Consider the following 17,241-nt stretch of genomic DNA (forward strand, 5'->3'; position numbering starts at 1 on the left):
CTACCTCTTTTCTCTCTGTATTTCGCATTTATCACGAAAGCAAATGATACATCTGGCACTGGATATAGTCCGAAATACAGATACAACGATATAGTGTTTGCATGCGTGTGTCTCTACGATCAGAAACAGAAACATATATATATATAATGACTTAACACACAACTCTGCGCTTCAAGATGCGCGCAGTGCCTACACGCTTGCTGCTGGCCTGTGGCTGCAGAGTGACTTTAGAAGCCGGAAGTGGAGGATTTGGCTTGACGGAAAACTGCCGCCGTGCTAGTGATACGCTAAAACCGGCGTATCGCAGCGCAGGTGACTCGAGAGCGGAACGCGCCCAGACACTCAAAAAGCATCCACAAATTGCCTACCATATGTACAGTTCTGCGCAGCGACACTGCAGGGAACTCTTCTGCGCAAAATGTGCACTGCCAAATTAAAAAGGAAAAAACACACTCGGCCACTTAGTGCGGCGGGAGGCATGCAGAATGGCATCTTTCAAGCATTCAGACACTCCCACCGCATGCGCTCCGCGTTTTTCGCGTACTTTTCGCGGGGGCCAGTAACGCCGCAAGCGAAAAGAGGACAATTCCTTCACTCAATTGAGGGCCGCCATCTGATTTTGACAGCAACTGTATCAGCATCCTCCAGCGTCGGCTTTTCTGGTGTACGCACACTCTGTTCTCCTTCCCTTTCTTGTGCGTTCCGGCGTGCAACTTCTTTTCTCCCGGTGTGTGGCGAGGACCAAGAAGACAACCTGGCGCGAGCTTAGATTCCCTTTCCTTCATTTGTCTTCCTCGAGAAAATCACTTCGCGTCGCTTGAGTGAAGCACATCGAAACTCTCGAGCTTCTCGCAGGACGAGGGAGGATCCTCTCTCAGCGTGAAAGCACGGCAATCGGCAGGACCCGATTCCACACCGAAAACACGTGCGTTACGTGAAAGTAGAGCAGGGGGATCGCCTGACACGTGAGGAATTGAAGAAGAGAGGAGAGAGAACGAGAAGAGGGGACTACAGCTGAGGATCGTGTCGCTGTCGACTTCGAACAGGCGCATCAGCCGTGAGCTTCGCGACAGCGCCAGCCGTTGTGTACCCCTTGCCGCCGATACCGCTGCCCCGAGGCTATCCGAAAAAGAGACTCGCTTCTTTCTTCTCGCAGAACGAAGCTGAGAGATACTCACGACGCTTTTTCTGTTTTTTTGCGACCGACGATGACGCCGCCTCGTCAAGACAAGCCCGCAGAGCGCGACCCTGCGGCAGCTGTCGCGGACGGAGATGAGGAAGAACCTGAAAAGCCTCTTCCCGACGAGGGAGGAAAGGAGCGACGTGCGGAGAAGGAGCTCGCCGCTCTCGGCGACGGAGATCGTCACGACGGCGAGAGCGGCGCGATGGAAATGAACGATTCGGTAAGACATCCGGCGCCTCGAAGTCTAAGGTGTATCCCTTAGACTCGCGAGCCTGACTCTGCCAGCCCCCCCGCGCGCCTGACTCTGACATCCACTGTATCACCTCCATCTCGTCCTCCTGTTCCTTTCTCTCGAGTCATCTTTATATCTCTACTTGTGTGTCTCTTTTTCGGTGCATCGGAACCTTTTCTTCGACTTGCAGAGCTATCTGCTGCGCTGTGTCTCGCCCGAACCGCCCGCCAACTTTCTATCTTTCTCTTTCATCTGTACCCAAGTGCAACGACAAATCTATATGACCTCTGTATCGCGACGCGGGCGCGCCGGTGTCCGCGTTCACGACTTTTACGCACGCATGTCTCGGTAGTCGCTGCTGGACTCTGTTTTTCCTCAGCAACGCGCGGCGCTGATGAACTCGCTGAATCGTAAGGACGTGCAGAGCGCGGCTCACGTCGACCCGAAGGCAGTTGCCGAAGTGAAAGATCTGCTTCTGCTCCCCGCGTCGGTTGCAGAGAAGGCCCTTCGCTCGCAGGGCGGGGACGTCAGCAAGGCCGTGCGACAGTTCTTCTGCGGCGAAGAGCAGGACGGCGAAGGCGTCCTCGGCTGAGGCCGTCGCCAGGGACAACGACGGACGCCTGCTCAGAAAACGAGCCGGAGTCGCGGTTGGTGGCGAAGGCTGCCGCGGCCTGAGCCGCCCGACAGGAAGACGCTCCGCGGGAAGACCGCTGGATTTCGGAATGGCTGACTGCGAGACGCCCGCGTTCGCTCTGCTTTCCGTCGCAGGCGAGTTATTCTCTTCGTGCGAGGGCACTCCAGCCAAGCCAGAAAATGAAGCGTGGAGCGTAGGATGCTGAAGGCTGCGCGGGCGACTCCGTTTCGACACAAGCGGAGGCGAACTGCCTTCCAATCCCGGCAAGCCTTTTCCGCGAGGGCGAGAGGCAGCTCTGGCGGTAGAGAGACGTCTCTCCAGCTGGTCGTTTGATGGTTTTTTTTTCAGTTTTTTCGAAACATGTCTGACACGCACGCTTGCGCAAGAAGCCAAGAGGCGAAGGCGGACGGCGAAAAAGTGCACAGTCCTTCAGACTTGTCGTTGATGAGGTTTTTCTGTCGTCTTCCGCTCGATAAAGGCTTGCCTCTACCTGGCGCATGCGTGTCGACCCGTTGCGCCCTGTCCTCGTTGTGCGTATACGTAAAGCCCTTCCTGTCTACATCTGTTTTTGTTCTTCTGGATAGGTAGTTCTATCCATATGCGGATGCTCCTTCTGTGCACGCTTGGGGAGGCGCTGCAGAGACGGCCTCAGAGGCTCGGGCGCGCGGACGTGCTGAGCATTCCTCGTTGCTGAGGTTTGACGTTTTGCTTTTCTGTTCAAAGTGTCGAGAGGCGCGTCCTTAAGGGAATCCTGACCCAGTTCCCAACGCGCCGAGGTTCTGAAGAGGCATCCATGCGAGGGCCTGTCCCCCATTTTTCTGCTTCTGTGCAACAACGTCTGTAATCCAGACATTTAGACCTGCCACTCTTGTGCTTCTTCGTCTTTTCACGTAGGAACATAACCATTTCTATATAAATGTCGGGGTCTCGAGAGCATCTTTAGGCCACAGACGCCCAGCAGCAGACGTGTTTGCTGTATCTGATTGAGTGAAGCATACAAGGCTAACTTTTGCATGCGTCTCCGCCCTTTTCGCAAGCCGAGGCAGTGCGTCTGAGGGCGCTGCTCTGAGAGGAGGGCGTCGCTCCCGCGGCGCCTCTCCACTTACGAATCCGCACAGTTCCAGCGAAACTTCCTTCTCGCACATTCGTGTCAGGCACGGAACAAACACTCGCAGACCGACTGAACGCCGCTATCATCACGCGTCAAGGGAACAGAGGCATCGCTGTCCCGCCTGTCCTTTTGTCTCTCTCGACTCGCCTTCTCTGTCTCGCCGCCAGGGCCTTTGCGGCGCAGAGACACATAAAACTACATCAAAAAGCGACTGAAAGCCTTCTCCGCAGCTGTGTGAGGGCGGAGGAAGCCTGGGGGGTTCGCTCCTGAAGGCCTGCGCCCAAACCCTTCATCGCTCAGGAGACACCTTTTACTCAGAAAGAGTTGCATGACTGGGGCCCTCAGCCGCCCTTGGCTCGTCGGCGCGGCCGCGGCAGCCTCAGCACTTCGAGGGTGAAACGGGGCCTTGCGTTGGCTGGTTGCGGAGTGAACTGCGAGACGTAAACGGAGACGCATTCAGTTCAAACACGTGTGGGTAGCAGCATGAGTAGGCGCGCCTCACCCGGGCCTCTTCAATACGCGTGAGGCTTCCGCGTTTTTCGCCTCGAAGGCCACAGATATCCGCGATAGGCAACTAAAACATCGAATACACGCACAGACGTCCCGAGGCCCGACTTTTTATCGGCTTTTCCAGGGGCCTGCAGTGTACGTACCCGCCACTGCCGCGTCAACCTCTTCGCCGCTTGCACTGCTGATGTGTATTTGCATTTTTGCAGTTTATTCTTTGTTCCTCCTGCCTCGAAACAGCTTTCGGCCCTCTCTCTCGTGGCTGGGGCGCCTCTTCTCTTCTTTTTGATTCGATACAGCCGCCTTCCACAGGCTTGCCGCGTCGGGGGGTCAGCTGCGGCGGCGCATGCGCTGAGACCGCCTCAGAGTTTCGTTTGGCGAAGTTCTGAGGCCTCAGGATCCTCACGCAAAGCAGGCGCCAGCCAAACGTGCAGCAAACGCGTTGCCATTTCCTTTTTGGTTCTCTGAAATGAGGCGCGAGGGATCTTTCACGTCATTTTTGGCGCTGTTCTGATCGCCCTTCGGAAGGAAAGGAGAGGCCAGTTGCTTGGTGTGTCTGCCGCTCTGTAGCGTTCCCTGTGAAGCTACACACTGTTGCTCAAACGGCTCGTTCACATGCCGCTGGCGGACGAACGCCTTCCAGTGGCGGTTTCTTTCCATTTCCTTTTGATTTCGCCGCGGTTTTCAACAGTGAGGAGCTACACCGAAGAGAGCCGTGAAGAGCCTTTCACGTCTGCCTCCGCCTCTTCTCTCAGGCCGTGCAGCCTGCGTGTTGCTTCGCAAAGTGTGTCGCGCCCGCATCGCGCTTTCCCCCTTCTCGCATTCGGAAAGGCCCTGATCTCAACCCGGTGCGGTCTCCGGTCTCTGAAACGCATTCCCAACTTTCTCCTCTTTAATTTGCAGCGAGGGTGAAGCCGGTGTCTTAGGGTACGGCTGTCTGTACGCTGAACATCGCTCGGAAGAGGACACCAGCTGCGCGCATTCTTTCTTTTCGCAAACTCCAAGATTGTGCATCGAAAACAAGTAGACCTCTGCTTCATCTTCGTCGGGCTCTGCTCCGCCCTCTCGTCTCCTTCTTGTCTGTGATCCATCTCGTCTCTCTCCCCAGCGGTTTTCGTCTCCTCCGTCGTCGCGCCTTTCGTTCTGTACTTCGCAGTCTATGTCTCGAGGTACGCAGAAGAAAGTGATTCTCTGCGGCTGTTTTTTTTTCGCTTCTCCGCGCCACATAACTCTTCATCAATGCTCCGGCAGCCACAGCAGTGTCTTCCTGTCGAGCGTGCCGCTGTCGGAGTCTTTCCTTCGCCTCCTCCGCTCATCCTCCGTCTCCACTTCTCTCGTTAGTCCTCGCACGCCTTCTCGAGTCTGGCGCGCCGGCTGCGCCGCTGCCCAGCCGCTGCGTATGCTCGCCTTCATCTTTTCTTCTCACCTTTGAACGAACTCAGGGCGTCTGGGGGAGGTGCTCCCTTCCCTTCTTTCTCGTTTTTCGTCACGTAGACTCTTGGGCCGCTGGGCTGCACTGCGCCTCTATACCCGTTTTTATGCGCATCTGCTCATGCCTGGCGCTCTGCCCAAGCCGCACGCGTAGAGGCTTTCTCATCTGTTTCTGCCGACAGGACTCCTCTGCGTGAGGTGCTTCAGTCTGCGGAGTCCTTCCGGTTTTCCCCTCCTTTCCTCTCCATTTCGCCGTTCAACTGGCGGCGGTTTTTGTCGAGACGCAGAGGAGCCGCAGGCTCCTGCTTCGCGTTCAGATGCTCCCACCAAACGCGCGGAAGTCGCGCTAGGGAGAATAGGACGCCTTCGAGAAGAGAAGAACGCCGCAGAGAGGGGCGAGGGGCGGGCGGCTGAAGGTCGACGCGCCTGAGAAGAAGAGAATTCGGGGGGTTAGAGAAAGGTCGAGCCAGAGGGCTTCTGAGACGTGCAAGTCTCGCGAGAGGGAAAAATGGAGCCGCCCGAGCGCGGAGGAGCGCAGAGCAGCAGCCATGGATTGGTGTTGTCGCTGCGCGCCGGCCTCCTGAGCTGGGCGGTCGCTGCAGCGGCGTGCGTGCACTCGCTCATGCGCACGCGATCTCTCCTCGAGTGGATACGCGGAATCGAGTGAGTCTCCGAACGTCTCTTTCCTCTCTCCTCGTGCCTTGCTCTGCTGTGCATAAGTCACTGCCCTTCAACAGGATCCGTCTCTCTATGCTTCGCGGCAGAAGCCCCTTCTCTCTGCTGTGTAAAGGGTCGTGGGCGGGACGCGACGAAACCCTAAACTCTAGACGGATGTTTCGGGCTTGGCAGCATCACGCAGGCTTGCGGGGGGCACGTCTGCGGCTTCCGCGGGAGATAAGCAACGGAGTCCGCCACCGTGACTGTATGCGTCGTATTTATGGATAGGTGCTGAAATATGTGTATATGACATGCAGTGCATCCACGCTTGAACATGCCTATGGGGGTTCACGACGCGAGTCACTAAGTACTAGCTTGATGGTGTCAAACACAGAGGCAGCTAATTGGATTATCGAAGGCCTTGCAGTACTAGGAATTAGTAGTACTTACATACATGCGTATGTATCTGCGCGCATGCATGGGTAGGTCTCTGCGTCTGTAGTTTCGAGACTTCAGGCGCGACGCGGATGCGACAGACGTGCGCGGGCGTTTGCAGTCCGCTCAGATTCCTCGTCTGTGCCGATGAAGAGCGTGCCTCGAATCCGCCTGGGCGCGCTCCCTTGAATGGCGTCTGTGCGACTGTAGAGAGTGCTTGCGAGGTCGAAAAGCGAGTGCGTTTTTGCTTGTTGCGAGTCAGGTCGCTTCTGCTCTGCTGGGTTCTCGTCGCGCTCACGAGCTACGTCGTCATGGAAATCTCCACGAGGCTGTTCATCGGCAAGCTCCGCGTCTTTGAGCGAAACCGCGCAAAGGAAAAGATCTTCGAAAAAGCGGTTAGACACACCGATATATATTTCTATCTCTATCTATATACGCATGGGTGTGTGTGCATGTACGTGGATGTTTGTAGATGTGTGCATGTACGCATGCATGTATATGTATGTATGTATGCATGTATGTATGTATGTACGTGTAGTGTATGTGCGTATGTCTGTCTGTCGGTCTGTCTGTCTGTATGAGTCCTCGTTTTTCCATGGTTTCTTTGTTTTTTACGTGTATGTCTCTTTTCGGTGTGCGACATGCGCGCCGTCTCCAGGTGAGCGAGAGACGGGATTAAGAGGCGAGGGCCTGCGACAAGAGAATTCTGTTTTTCTCTCGATGCATTTTCTTCCAGACGAAGAGGCAGAGATGCGTCATGTTTCGCGCGTTTGTGACGCTCAGGTACAAGCTGCGATGCTCGTGGTAGGAATCTCGTACGACCTCCGGGAGAGCCTTTACTGGGTGATTTGGGTAAGCAGCAGTTCGTTTTTTTTCGCGTTCACCGCGCCAGCTCTTCCTCTTTGTCGCAGGCGTCTAGAAAAACAGGGGTTAGGCCTTAGCCTCGCTTGAGCAGTGCTTGTGCGGGTGTGGGTATCACGTAGTCACCTTGCCTCGGTCGGGATGATCAAAGGCACTCACGAGGACTCGAGGACGCAGGGGGACAGCGCCTGCGCGTCGCTGAGTCTCCGCGGAAACTTAGCAACTGCGCAGGAGCAGGCTGGCTGTGGGTGCGGATCCGCACGTTTTTTTCAGCTCACTCCGCCGGTCTTCATGGAGGCGTCACTTCGCGTGGTCAAGGATCGCCTGGACAACCCCATCCCCGCGGAAGCCACGCGCAGCGACTCCAGCGGCCTTCCGTTTTTCCTCTACTCGCTTGTGATTCTCCTCGGCGCGCTCGCGTGGACCCTCGTCGGCTCAGGCGTCTTCTACGACGCGCACGCGAAAACCAAACTCATTCTTCTCTACGATGTGAGAGCCTGCTCTCTTAGGGACTTGCCGCTCCGCACACAGAGACGCGTGCAGCTGGGCCCCAGTCTGGCTGCGTCTGTTTCTGTGCGTGGACAGAGAAGAAAAGGACGGGAGAGGCCGGCGACGGCGCTGGCTCCCCCTCGCCAGCTGCGTTTTCAAAACAGAAAGCGGATTTCTCCAAACTTTGCGCGTTCTGACAGAAATACGCTCCGCGCTTTGCTGAGTTTTCGGTCTCTCTTCAGGTCACTGCGCTCACGCTCTCGTGCTTCGCCGTGCAGCTGTCTCTCCTCGTCGCGCCGCACCACGTAAGGCTCGGGGGCTTGACGGTCCCTGATGAATTCCGCAGCTCTCACTCTCGGGTCGGCTAGGCTCCTTTTGCAGCCCAGGCAGTTCTCTCACCGCACAACCTCTGTGTATCTACCAAGCGATCTATCTATATCGCTCTATCTGCATCCATCTATCTCTCTGTCTACCTGTACCTGTCTGTCTATAGATATTTAGGCATGTGTGTTGTTTTTGTTTTCTGCGCTGCCTGCAGACGTACTGGTCTGCAGTTTTGGTCTCGACGCAGTTGATGCGCATCTTCACGGGGCTGCTTCTCGTCGCGCAGCAATTTCTCGTCTGGCAACAGGGCGCAAGCGGCCTCCTTCACATCGCTGACCTCCTCCTCTTCATGCGCGTCAAAAACGCCTTCGGCGTCATACACCAAGCTGTAAGCTTTCGAACCACCTGCATACATATATATTCATATACACGTGTACATATATATATGCGTGTGGACGTGTGTGCATCGGGAATCTGCGCACTCTAGTTTCCGCTGTGTATGTATATATGCATATGCATCCTCTTGCTGCGCACGTTCTCTCCTGCGCTTTGAAAATTCATCTGTTTCACGGCCTCGCGTGCCGTGATCGGCGTCTGTTTCCGCGAGTGTGCGCCTGCATCACCCAAGCTCCTCGGACCGACGGCGGCGTGTTTTATCCGCATGCGCGTCGCTGTCGCCGCGTGCGTGGGAGGTCAGGTCGACAGGAACCCGCTCTTTGGGCACGCGTGCGATCTTTGCGTTCCTCTTCTTCTCTTCTCCCTGGCGACGGCTTCCGCAGTCGCAGGCTCTCCGGAACCACGTGCTGGTGTGCCGCACGCTGGGAAGCGTGCTGCCTGACGTCGAGGGCGAGGAGGACGAGCAGGGCGACACGCCAGCGGCCTCAGACCAGTTCTTCTGCGTGATTTGCCGGGAGACTCGGAGGCGCGGAGAGGGCTTCAAGCGTCTGCCGTGCAGCCACTCCTTCCACTTCTCCTGTCTGCAGCAGTGGCTGACAGCGAGCTCCAGCGTCATCTGTCCCATGTAAGAAGCCCTCTCCTGCGAGGCCTCGCCTTTCGCGCCGGCGAGCACGCGCGGGAGTCACCTGCTCACGCCTGAATGCGCGGACTTTTCTTCAGTGCGGAGATGGAGTTGCGTCTATATGTAGATGCACTTGCGTCCATCGGTGTCTATCTATCTACCTGTCTGTCCATAGGGTCAGAGGCGGTGGAAGACTCGCAACCTCGCGACACGTGTCCTCAGGCAGTTTTGGATCTTCCACTTTCCGCTCCGGGACGTGAATGGTTGCTTAGACGTCGCTGACCGCTGGGACAGACGGTGCACATCGGAATACTCACACGCGCGTGCAGACTTTGTGTGCGCAGAGAGAGAGCAACAGCCAAGGCGTGACGTGTTCTGAATTCATGTTCAGGGTTGTTTCCCTTTCGACTTGTAAGATTATCCCTAAAAGTCTCACGTGTTGTAATCCTAATATAAATGTATTGCGCAAAGGACGCCTCAATTGCAGGCGTGTGGTTGATGGTCCAGGCGCGCACTTGTATTTAGGGGGGGAGGGGGGGGGGGATCGCGTTAGTTCTTGGGAAAACAACTTCTGAATCACCAACATATATTGGTACAAAGAAGTTCTGGGGTGTTACCTTTCCCTCTTTTTTTCAGCTGCCGCGCCCCGGCGTTGCCGTCCTCGGCGCGCGGCGCTGAGTCGAGGCCTTCTTCCGCGCGACCGACGACAGAGGCAGAAAGAAGGCCTGCAGGCCGAGAAACGCATGCGCGGGATGCAAGAGGAGCAGATGGAAATCAAGAACTTTCTTCTGCTCTCTCCTCTTCGTCTTCGTCCTCTTCGTCTCTTTCCTCTTCGTCTTCGTCCTCTTCGTCTTCGTCCTCTCCGTCTTTTTCGTCTTCGTCTTCGCCCTCCGCTTCTTCCTCTTCCCCGTCTTCTTCCCTTCCTTCCTCTGCTTCTTCCTCATCTTCCGCTCCATCATCTTCTTCTCCGTCAGAGTCTTCCTCTTCGTCTGCAGTGTCTCCTTCCTCTGAAGGGACCGGGGCTGCGGCTTCCACTTCCGGCAGCCCCTCGTATGCACAGCGGTATGAATCGAGTTCCTCCTCTTCCGCCTCTTCTCCGCCTTCGTCGGACCCCGCACCTGCTGCAGGCCCTACTGGACTGGCGCCTTCTCTCAGTTTCTTACCTCCTTCGCCTGCTTCATCTTCGTCTGCCACTTCTTCGAATCGTGAGTCCGACGAACCCGCTGCGCCGCCTGTTCAGGTGCCTGCAAGCGTCTCTGTCGGCGCCTCAGAACCGTCTCCTGTCTCTTCCTGCTCCGCTGCCGTCTCGGGTCGCGCGGCTGCGTCCGCGCCCCCAACCGAGGCGGCTGCTGCAACGCCGGGCCTCGCCCTCGCTCACGCGACCTCGGCGGCGTCGTCTCCTTCCCGCGCATCCTCTCCTGCTGCGTCTCCGCCTTCCTCGTCGGCCGATCCCCATTCTCCAGCGTCTGCTGTTTCGGCGGTTTCTTCGTCCGCTGCAGCCTCGCACGCACCTAGCGCCTCGGGTTCGCTTCCTTCCTCTGGGGCCGCAGCGGCTGCGTCGCTCATCGCCGCAGCAGCTGCCGAGGCCGCGGCTGGGCGGCCTCAGCGCGACGACGGGGCGACGGAGCAAGTCGCGGAGTCTGAAGACGACGAATTCGACGGGGGTAGGGCCTCTTTGCTTGTTTGAGCGACGAAGTGCCCGTGAGCTGACCGTCGCCACCGTCTTTCCATTTCTGCGTGTTCCTAGAATACCTCGCGTGTGCGCGCCACCGCGATTTCTGCTGAACCAGCCGCTTCTCATGCATCGCCGCGTCGCTTGGGATCCGTGGAAGCGGACGACGCACAGCCCACAGTCAAGGCGGAGGCTCAAAAACACAACACATGCATTGATATATATATATATATACGTGTAGGGCTAGGTCTGCGTGTATAGGTGCATCTGCGCCTGCCGACTCGGGTGTTTAGCTTCTGTACTGCTCTCGCGATGCTTCGGTGGACGACAGGAGGGAGAGGCCTTCGCGCGGCGACGATGCGCACGCCTGTCGAAAACCTGCAACTTCTTTTGCTGTTCCTGTTGGTGTCTTTTCGTGTAGAGCCCTATACGCCGCTGGTCGTCGTCGTGGCCTTGCCCTCTTCGGACCCGCAGACGGTCGCTGCAGCCGCGGACCTCTTTGGCTCGTTCTCTCCGATTCCTCCCTCGGTCGTCGCGACCGCGGTCGCGGCGCAGGCAGGGACAGTCCCTGTGGGGTCGGGGACGGGAGGGGCGACGGCGACCGCGGGGGGCCCGACCGCGGGGACGGAAGAGTCAGTTCACCCAGCGGGGCCGAGCGTCCCCTCTTCTTTGGCCTCACGCTCCGGCCTCCCAGGAGGCGAAGAAGGAAGAGGCCAAGAAGCCGAGCAAGTAGAGAGGCAAGACGCGGAGGGCGTTTCTGGGCCTCCGTCTGGTCCTGCGCGCAGCGACGAGGAAACTGCAGCAGCTGTTGCTGTTGAAATGCTTGCAGAGGAGTCAGCGGCTCTCGCAGCGGAGCCCGCGATCGCAGCGGCGACCCTTTGGGGCATGAGGCACGTCACCGCCATGCGCCTCTCACCCGTTGCAGCCTTCCACGTCGAATGTAAGTCGACCTACAGGGCCAGGGATACGTTCCCTCCGTGCAGGCAGGACTGCAACGGCGAAGACCAAAGGCACACGTGCGGGTGCACGCAGCCACACGCATACTCACTCACAATGTATATATATATATATATATATATGCATATACATGTATATATATATACACATTTCCACGTGTGCATTGATACGAGCCCTGACGCGAGGCTACGGGCGTCCCTCGTGTCCGCGAGCCAAGGCCACGCGCGAGTAGCGCACCGTTGCGAGACTCACGCAGCACCTGCAGATCTCACAAGTTTCCGCAGCTTCCCACCACAGTTGCATATTCCTGTGTGTAGATACGTTTAGCACAGAAACGGGCAGGAAGTTACCGTGCACGCCAATGCGCCTGAGCCCTATATCGCTCTTGTCCCAAGGGGCGGACTCTGAATCCTTTTGCAATACGTTTCTTTTTCCTCGTGAGCAGGCGGAAACTCTCGCTCCGGGGTTCTCTCTGCCTGCCTGAAATAGTGGCCGCCTGTTCGCACTCTTTCCATCTGCTCAGTGCCGGAATTCTTCTTGACTCTCGCGGGCTACCAAGCCCCGGGTCTCCTAGGGCGCCTTTTTGATCGCATCGCTCGCTACCTCATCTACCTGGCAGTAAGTGGGAGTCCGCATTGCGTGGCGTCCTGCTCTACCGACGCTCGTAGCCGTCTGTCGCGAAGCTCGTCGCCTACTTCGGACTCTCGCTACCGGCTTGGCGCCATACATCTACGTACATGCTTAGATGCACAGTATATAAATATTTATATTTATACATGTTTTTTTTATATACGCATAGCCGTATGCGAGCTTGTTGCGGCCTCAGCGTGTGAGAGCGTGTCTGCTTGTCTGTGCCGCCGGGCGGCAGTGGGTATGCTGCATCCATAGGTCTCTGTTTATTGCGCGTCTGAAGGGATATTTGCCAACGGCTCGTGGAGTGAGGATGTATTTGCTGTGCTTGTGCGTATCAGGGCGTTCGCGCGATTCCCTTGCCGCCTCTTCCGCGGCTCGAGGCCGCTGAGCCCGCCCCCGCGCCGCCTTCGCCTGATCCCTTGCCCGTGGTCGCTCCATCGAGTGCATCGGAAGCGCCGAGTTCTGCCGCGTCTTCCTCCTCGTCTTTGTCTCCTCGTCTGTCTCCTGCTGCCTCCTCGGCCGCGTTGCACGGGGGCACTTCGTCACCGTCGTCCGCGTCTCTCGCTTCACCCGCCGCTTTTTCGTCTTCTCTCCCTCTGGGCTCTTCATCCCAGTCTGCATCTCACCGTCTGCCTGTCTCTGCATCTTCTCCTCTTTCGCCTCCTTCTCTCGCTGCGTCTGCTGCAGGCCCTTCCCGTGCACCGCAGTCGTCGACGTCTTCTGTCCTTCGTTCGTCGCCTCCGCAGGACGTGCGGCAGGACGCGCGACGTGACCTGCCCTCGGACCGAGAGGACGTCCCCCCGCCGACGTTGCTTCCAGCAGACAGCCATGCGAGGGAGTCGCAAACCGACGGGGGATTGCACGGAGAGAAGGGAGAACTTCAGGATTCCTCCTCTGGTCTGCGGGCAGCCCTCGCTTCCGAGCCACGCGCCCAAGAGGACAACGGAGACGATTCACTATGCGCGCAAAGGGCGAGGCACAGTCGCGAAGAAGCTGACGAAGGGAGAAAAGAGAGTTCGGAAAATCACGAGTGAAAGAACCGCGCAGACGATACGTCGCCTTCGATGTCCAAATTCACGTTGCATAGCACCAAGGCTGAACAAATTAGTGGAGGAAAGAAGAGTCGTCAAACATCTATACAAGGGGCGAGTGTTATGGTTTTTCGAAGGGACGTCAGCGCTGTGTGTGTGTTTCCGGAAGACAATCCTCTATGTGAAGCTCCCACTTAAGAGGTTTGCCACTTCTGCCCCAGCAGCCACCCGCCGCGTTGCTACTACGCTCAGCGTGTGACTCGAGTCGTGCTTCATTGTGTTCTGAATTGGGACTGGCTTCGATCATCTTTCGCTTTCGCGGAAGGAGACGTGTTGCAGAAAAAGAGATGTCGATCGTGGCAAGCTGACCGGAGACGGCGGTCTGCTCGCCAGATAGTGTACTCCCACATCTTAGGTTGAAAATGTGTAGCTTTAGGTTTGCGGAGTCGCAGAAGCGCCGCGAGCTCCAAGCAGAGAAAGGCACTAGCGGTTTGGAGTTTTTAGCAGAGTGTGATTTCGTGCCCAACACTGAATGATAGAGCGAATATGCACCAAGCGACGCCTCCTCCTGCGAGACTGTCTATTTCGGCAGTCCCATCCCGACGATGTTAATATAGGCCAACTCAGCCGACAGCCTCACACGAGCTCCTAAACTTCTGAGTCGCTCATGAGGGGAGATTCTCCCGCCGTCGGCGCGCAGGAGGGAAAGCCCGCTCTGATTAAAGGCCTGAAAAAAACCGGGCTTCGAAAAGTGCCTGCTTTCAAACGGCCCTTGCGTTCCTTCTTCACTTGCAAAGCTGTTAAAGCCCTCCTACATAGCGTTCCAGCGACGAACTCTCCGTCAGGGGGGTTTTTTGATTACTCTCGTGCTACACACCAGCTGCATCGTTGAGGTTCTGGAGGCGCAGACACTGCACTGCGACGACTTTTTCACTTCACGTGGACACTTCTTTGTTTCAACTGTGAGCCCGGGGCAGTGGACCAGTAGAAGGTGACTTACGGCCCCTAATGCGCGAAGGACAGGGACCCGCCGCTGGGCTGCCGACGTATGCCGCGTTTCTGCAGAGTAAGGCAAGCATTTTGACACAACCGGGTGTAAATCTTAGTATCAGTGGGAATTGCAATCTATGCCGGTGACTGCAGAGTAGGGCAAGCCTTTTGACACAACCGGGTGAAAATCTTGGTATCAGTGGGAATTGCAATCTATGCCGGTGACTGCAGAGTAGGGCAAGCCTTTTGACACAACCGGGTGAAAATCTTAGTGTCAGTGGGAATTGCAATCTATGCCGGTGACTGCAGAGTAGGGCAAGCCTTTTGACACAACCGAGTGAAAATCTTAGTATCAGTGGGTTTCGCGTTGCAACTGGTGATTGCCCGCCGTTCAGCAATTCTAACAAGCCACGTGCGCCGCTATCCAGAGCGGTCCTTGCGCTTCGACCGCCAAAACGCAGAGTGAATACCAACGGGTTCTATGGTGTGCCGCCAAGGCCGCTAGAGCTTCAAACGCTTGACGACGCTCCCAGCCGATTACCGTGAGATCGAAGCGGTGAGCGAATTTTGCGAGCTGTTACAGTCAGCGGCAGCAGCGCAGATTACACCTTTCACCTGTCTGCCGCCACCCCGTCTGCCGCCACTGGTGCGCGATCCTATTTGCCTTCTACTCCTACTTCTAAACAACTCCGGATTCTGTAAAATCGCGCCGGTTTACGGTACTGGAGCAGTGCGAGCTACCCGAAAGGCGCAGGGGAGGATGCACCGCGGGCGCAGCTGCAGCTGTCTCAGCTCGCCCGCAAAGTGTGCCGATTCGCATGCCGCTCGATTCAGCGATGCAGTGCCGGCCCGCCCTTCCTGCGAACTGACCTTCGCGTCTTGGAGCGCAACGGGTTCCGCAGAGGGCGAAGAATTCTGTCTGGAGGCCGCGCTTTTGTCGCCTACCGAGGTCCCACACATATGATTTGTGCAGGGCTTGCCGTACAATAGGCTCTAGTTTTATTTTACTGCCACTGCAGTGCCGGTTCAGTTCGAGTCTGTATCTTCTTCGGTCGCGTCCGAACGCGTATGTTGCCGAATCTCCAGGCACCATGTCACGTCCGCAGGGCCCCTCAAGAAATGGCGGGGAGAGAGTCGCGACCTCGCGGTTTGTGGAAGACGACGACGTGACAGACGACTTCGTCGCTCCGCCGGGAGACGCTGTCCGCGGTGCGAAGCTTTTCAAGAAGCACTGCGCGCAATGTCACTCGATCTTTCCCGACGGCCGACATCTGATTGCGGGCAACACCTCCTGGGGACCGACCCTCTGGAATGTGTACATGAGAACAGCAGGTGTTGAGAAGGACTCCGCCTGCTCGCCAATCAGCGCGCACATCACCGATTCGGGAGTCGTGTGGAACGACGCCAACCTCATGCGGTAGGCGCACCTGACGGCGACGCTATAACAAATTCATGTCTTCATGCCTCCAAAAAAATGACCCTGCGCGACAGGCGTTACACCTGACAAATGCGCCGTGGGACGCAGGTGCCTCGGATCTGTAAAGCGCTGTGTATGCCGCAGTTGTCTCATGAGAATCAACAGCGTGTTCGTATCTGCTACCTGCTCATTCTGCAGTGTTCCCTAGCCGTATCTTTCTTATCCTCTGCTCCCCCCTTCCTCCCCTGTAGCGATGAGTCGCATTTCTGCTGTTTTCTGAAGTATATGGAGCAAGACGAGTACGCGAGGATGCAGGGGGCATTCGTGCGTCCGTTCCTTGGCACGGAGTCCAGCCATCGACGTGTTGACGGGGTTTCGGCCCCCTCTGAGAAATATAGGGGTGTCCACGGAGGGCGTTGCGTGCGTTCAGGTACATGAAGAACCCGAAGATGTTCATCAACGGCGTCGTCGGCATGAACTTCTTCGGAATTAGCAACTTCCAAGACCGAGTGGACATCCTGCACTATCTTCGCACACTGACGTGGTCGCATCCGAACGGCAAGAAGATCCTCGATATCATGTCTTCAGAGAACGGACCGAAAGCATGAGGGAGTTGTGTAGAACAGTAATCCTTGAAACGGGAACACATTTGCGAGCTCGCGGGCGGATGCTCAGAGCTGCGAGATCTTTGGTTGAACCTTCAAGAAGGTCTCCGTTGTTTCGCCGCGTTTTTATGTAAGGGATGAAGAGCTAGTGTCTTTTTGTCATCCACGCAGCAGCATTTGTGCGTGTATAGGTTCAGCTTTCTCCTTGGTAACTTCTCGTGACACACCGCGTTGCAATGCACGCTTGTTTGGTCAAAGGCCAAGATCCCCAGTGTGACGAGTAAGGAGACGGCCGCGACCGGGACCGACTTTCCAGCCTTTTGAGAGGAAATCAGGTGGACACGACGCGTCATGGGGATTTTTCAGGCTGCGTGAGCGATTTACTGATATGTCATGTGAGCGTTAGAGCAGCGGCGGGGAAAGGGGGGAGGGCGGCGAGGCGGTTCACAGAAGTTGTTTATTAAACTTCCGCAAACACGAGCCTCCCTCCTATGAACCGAAGTTCTGGTGGGGATGGTGTTGTTTTTGTGGAACAGAACGCCCTCCGAAACGCACGCACTGCCACTTCATCACCATAGAGCGCGTGCGTTCGAGACAAACAGAATGGGAAGTCGGCAGTCCGCCTACATACAAAGCACCGTAGAGACACTTTCTGGAGCTTTCTTGCTAACACGCGACGAGCAAATCTCAAGGGCGGCGTGGAGGGCGAGAATACCGCTTTTCTGGCGCTGGGGAGAGGCTCTCACCGTACACGAAAAATATTTCCGTTGTCCGCGGTTCGCATGCCATTGTCATATCAGCCGACGGCAGTATCCGTGCCACGAAGTCAGAAGCGGGGCGCGCACTCGCTGTCACGGGCGCGCGTGGCGCTATAGAGGTAAACTGACAACGCAGGTTTCGCACTGATCTGAATGTCGTTTCAAAACGCATAGAAAGCGATGAAGCCCCATGCCATGATACAGTCGACGATGCTTCTTTAGTTGCTGCTTAGTTCACGTCAAGGTTATGCCATCTGCTGCAGATATTGAAGGAAGCATGCACAACACTTATTGTT

At 56.7% G+C, this 17,241-nt stretch overlaps 3 protein-coding genes across 3 annotated transcripts; all 3 read left to right on the forward strand.

Moving 5' to 3' along the window:
- Positions 1–1,208: 1,208 nt before the first annotated feature.
- On the forward strand, positions 1,209–2,007 carry BESB_083230 (uncharacterized protein; the record flags this gene model as incomplete). The annotated part of the gene is made up of 2 exons (XM_029366673.1): positions 1,209–1,403; positions 1,795–2,007. 2 exons carry the CDS (start codon positions 1,209–1,211, stop codon positions 2,005–2,007), a joined length of 408 nt encoding a protein of 135 aa, XP_029217133.1.
- A 3,599-nt stretch (positions 2,008–5,606) lies between these two features.
- Positions 5,607–13,178, forward strand: BESB_083240 (zinc finger, C3HC4 type (RING finger) domain-containing protein; the record flags this gene model as incomplete). The annotated part of the gene is made up of 11 exons (XM_029366674.1): positions 5,607–5,761; positions 6,453–6,585; positions 6,974–7,042; positions 7,325–7,540; positions 7,783–7,845; positions 8,079–8,252; positions 8,644–8,885; positions 9,519–10,546; positions 10,976–11,494; positions 12,035–12,129; positions 12,483–13,178. 11 exons carry the CDS (start codon positions 5,607–5,609, stop codon positions 13,176–13,178), a joined length of 3,390 nt encoding a protein of 1,129 aa, XP_029217134.1.
- Positions 13,179–15,256: 2,078 nt separating this feature from the next.
- On the forward strand, positions 15,257–16,190 carry BESB_083250 (putative cytochrome c; the record flags this gene model as incomplete). Its single annotated transcript, XM_029366675.1, has 2 exons — positions 15,257–15,582; positions 16,013–16,190. The coding sequence occupies 2 exons, from the start codon at positions 15,257–15,259 to the stop codon at positions 16,188–16,190; spliced, it is 504 nt and encodes a 167-aa protein (XP_029217135.1).
- Positions 16,191–17,241: the final 1,051 nt, after the last annotated feature.

This window comes from Besnoitia besnoiti, chromosome VIII, assembly GCF_002563875.1.
Source record: "Besnoitia besnoiti strain Bb-Ger1 chromosome VIII, whole genome shotgun sequence".
Classification (NCBI taxonomy): Eukaryota; Apicomplexa; class Conoidasida; order Eucoccidiorida; family Sarcocystidae; genus Besnoitia; species Besnoitia besnoiti.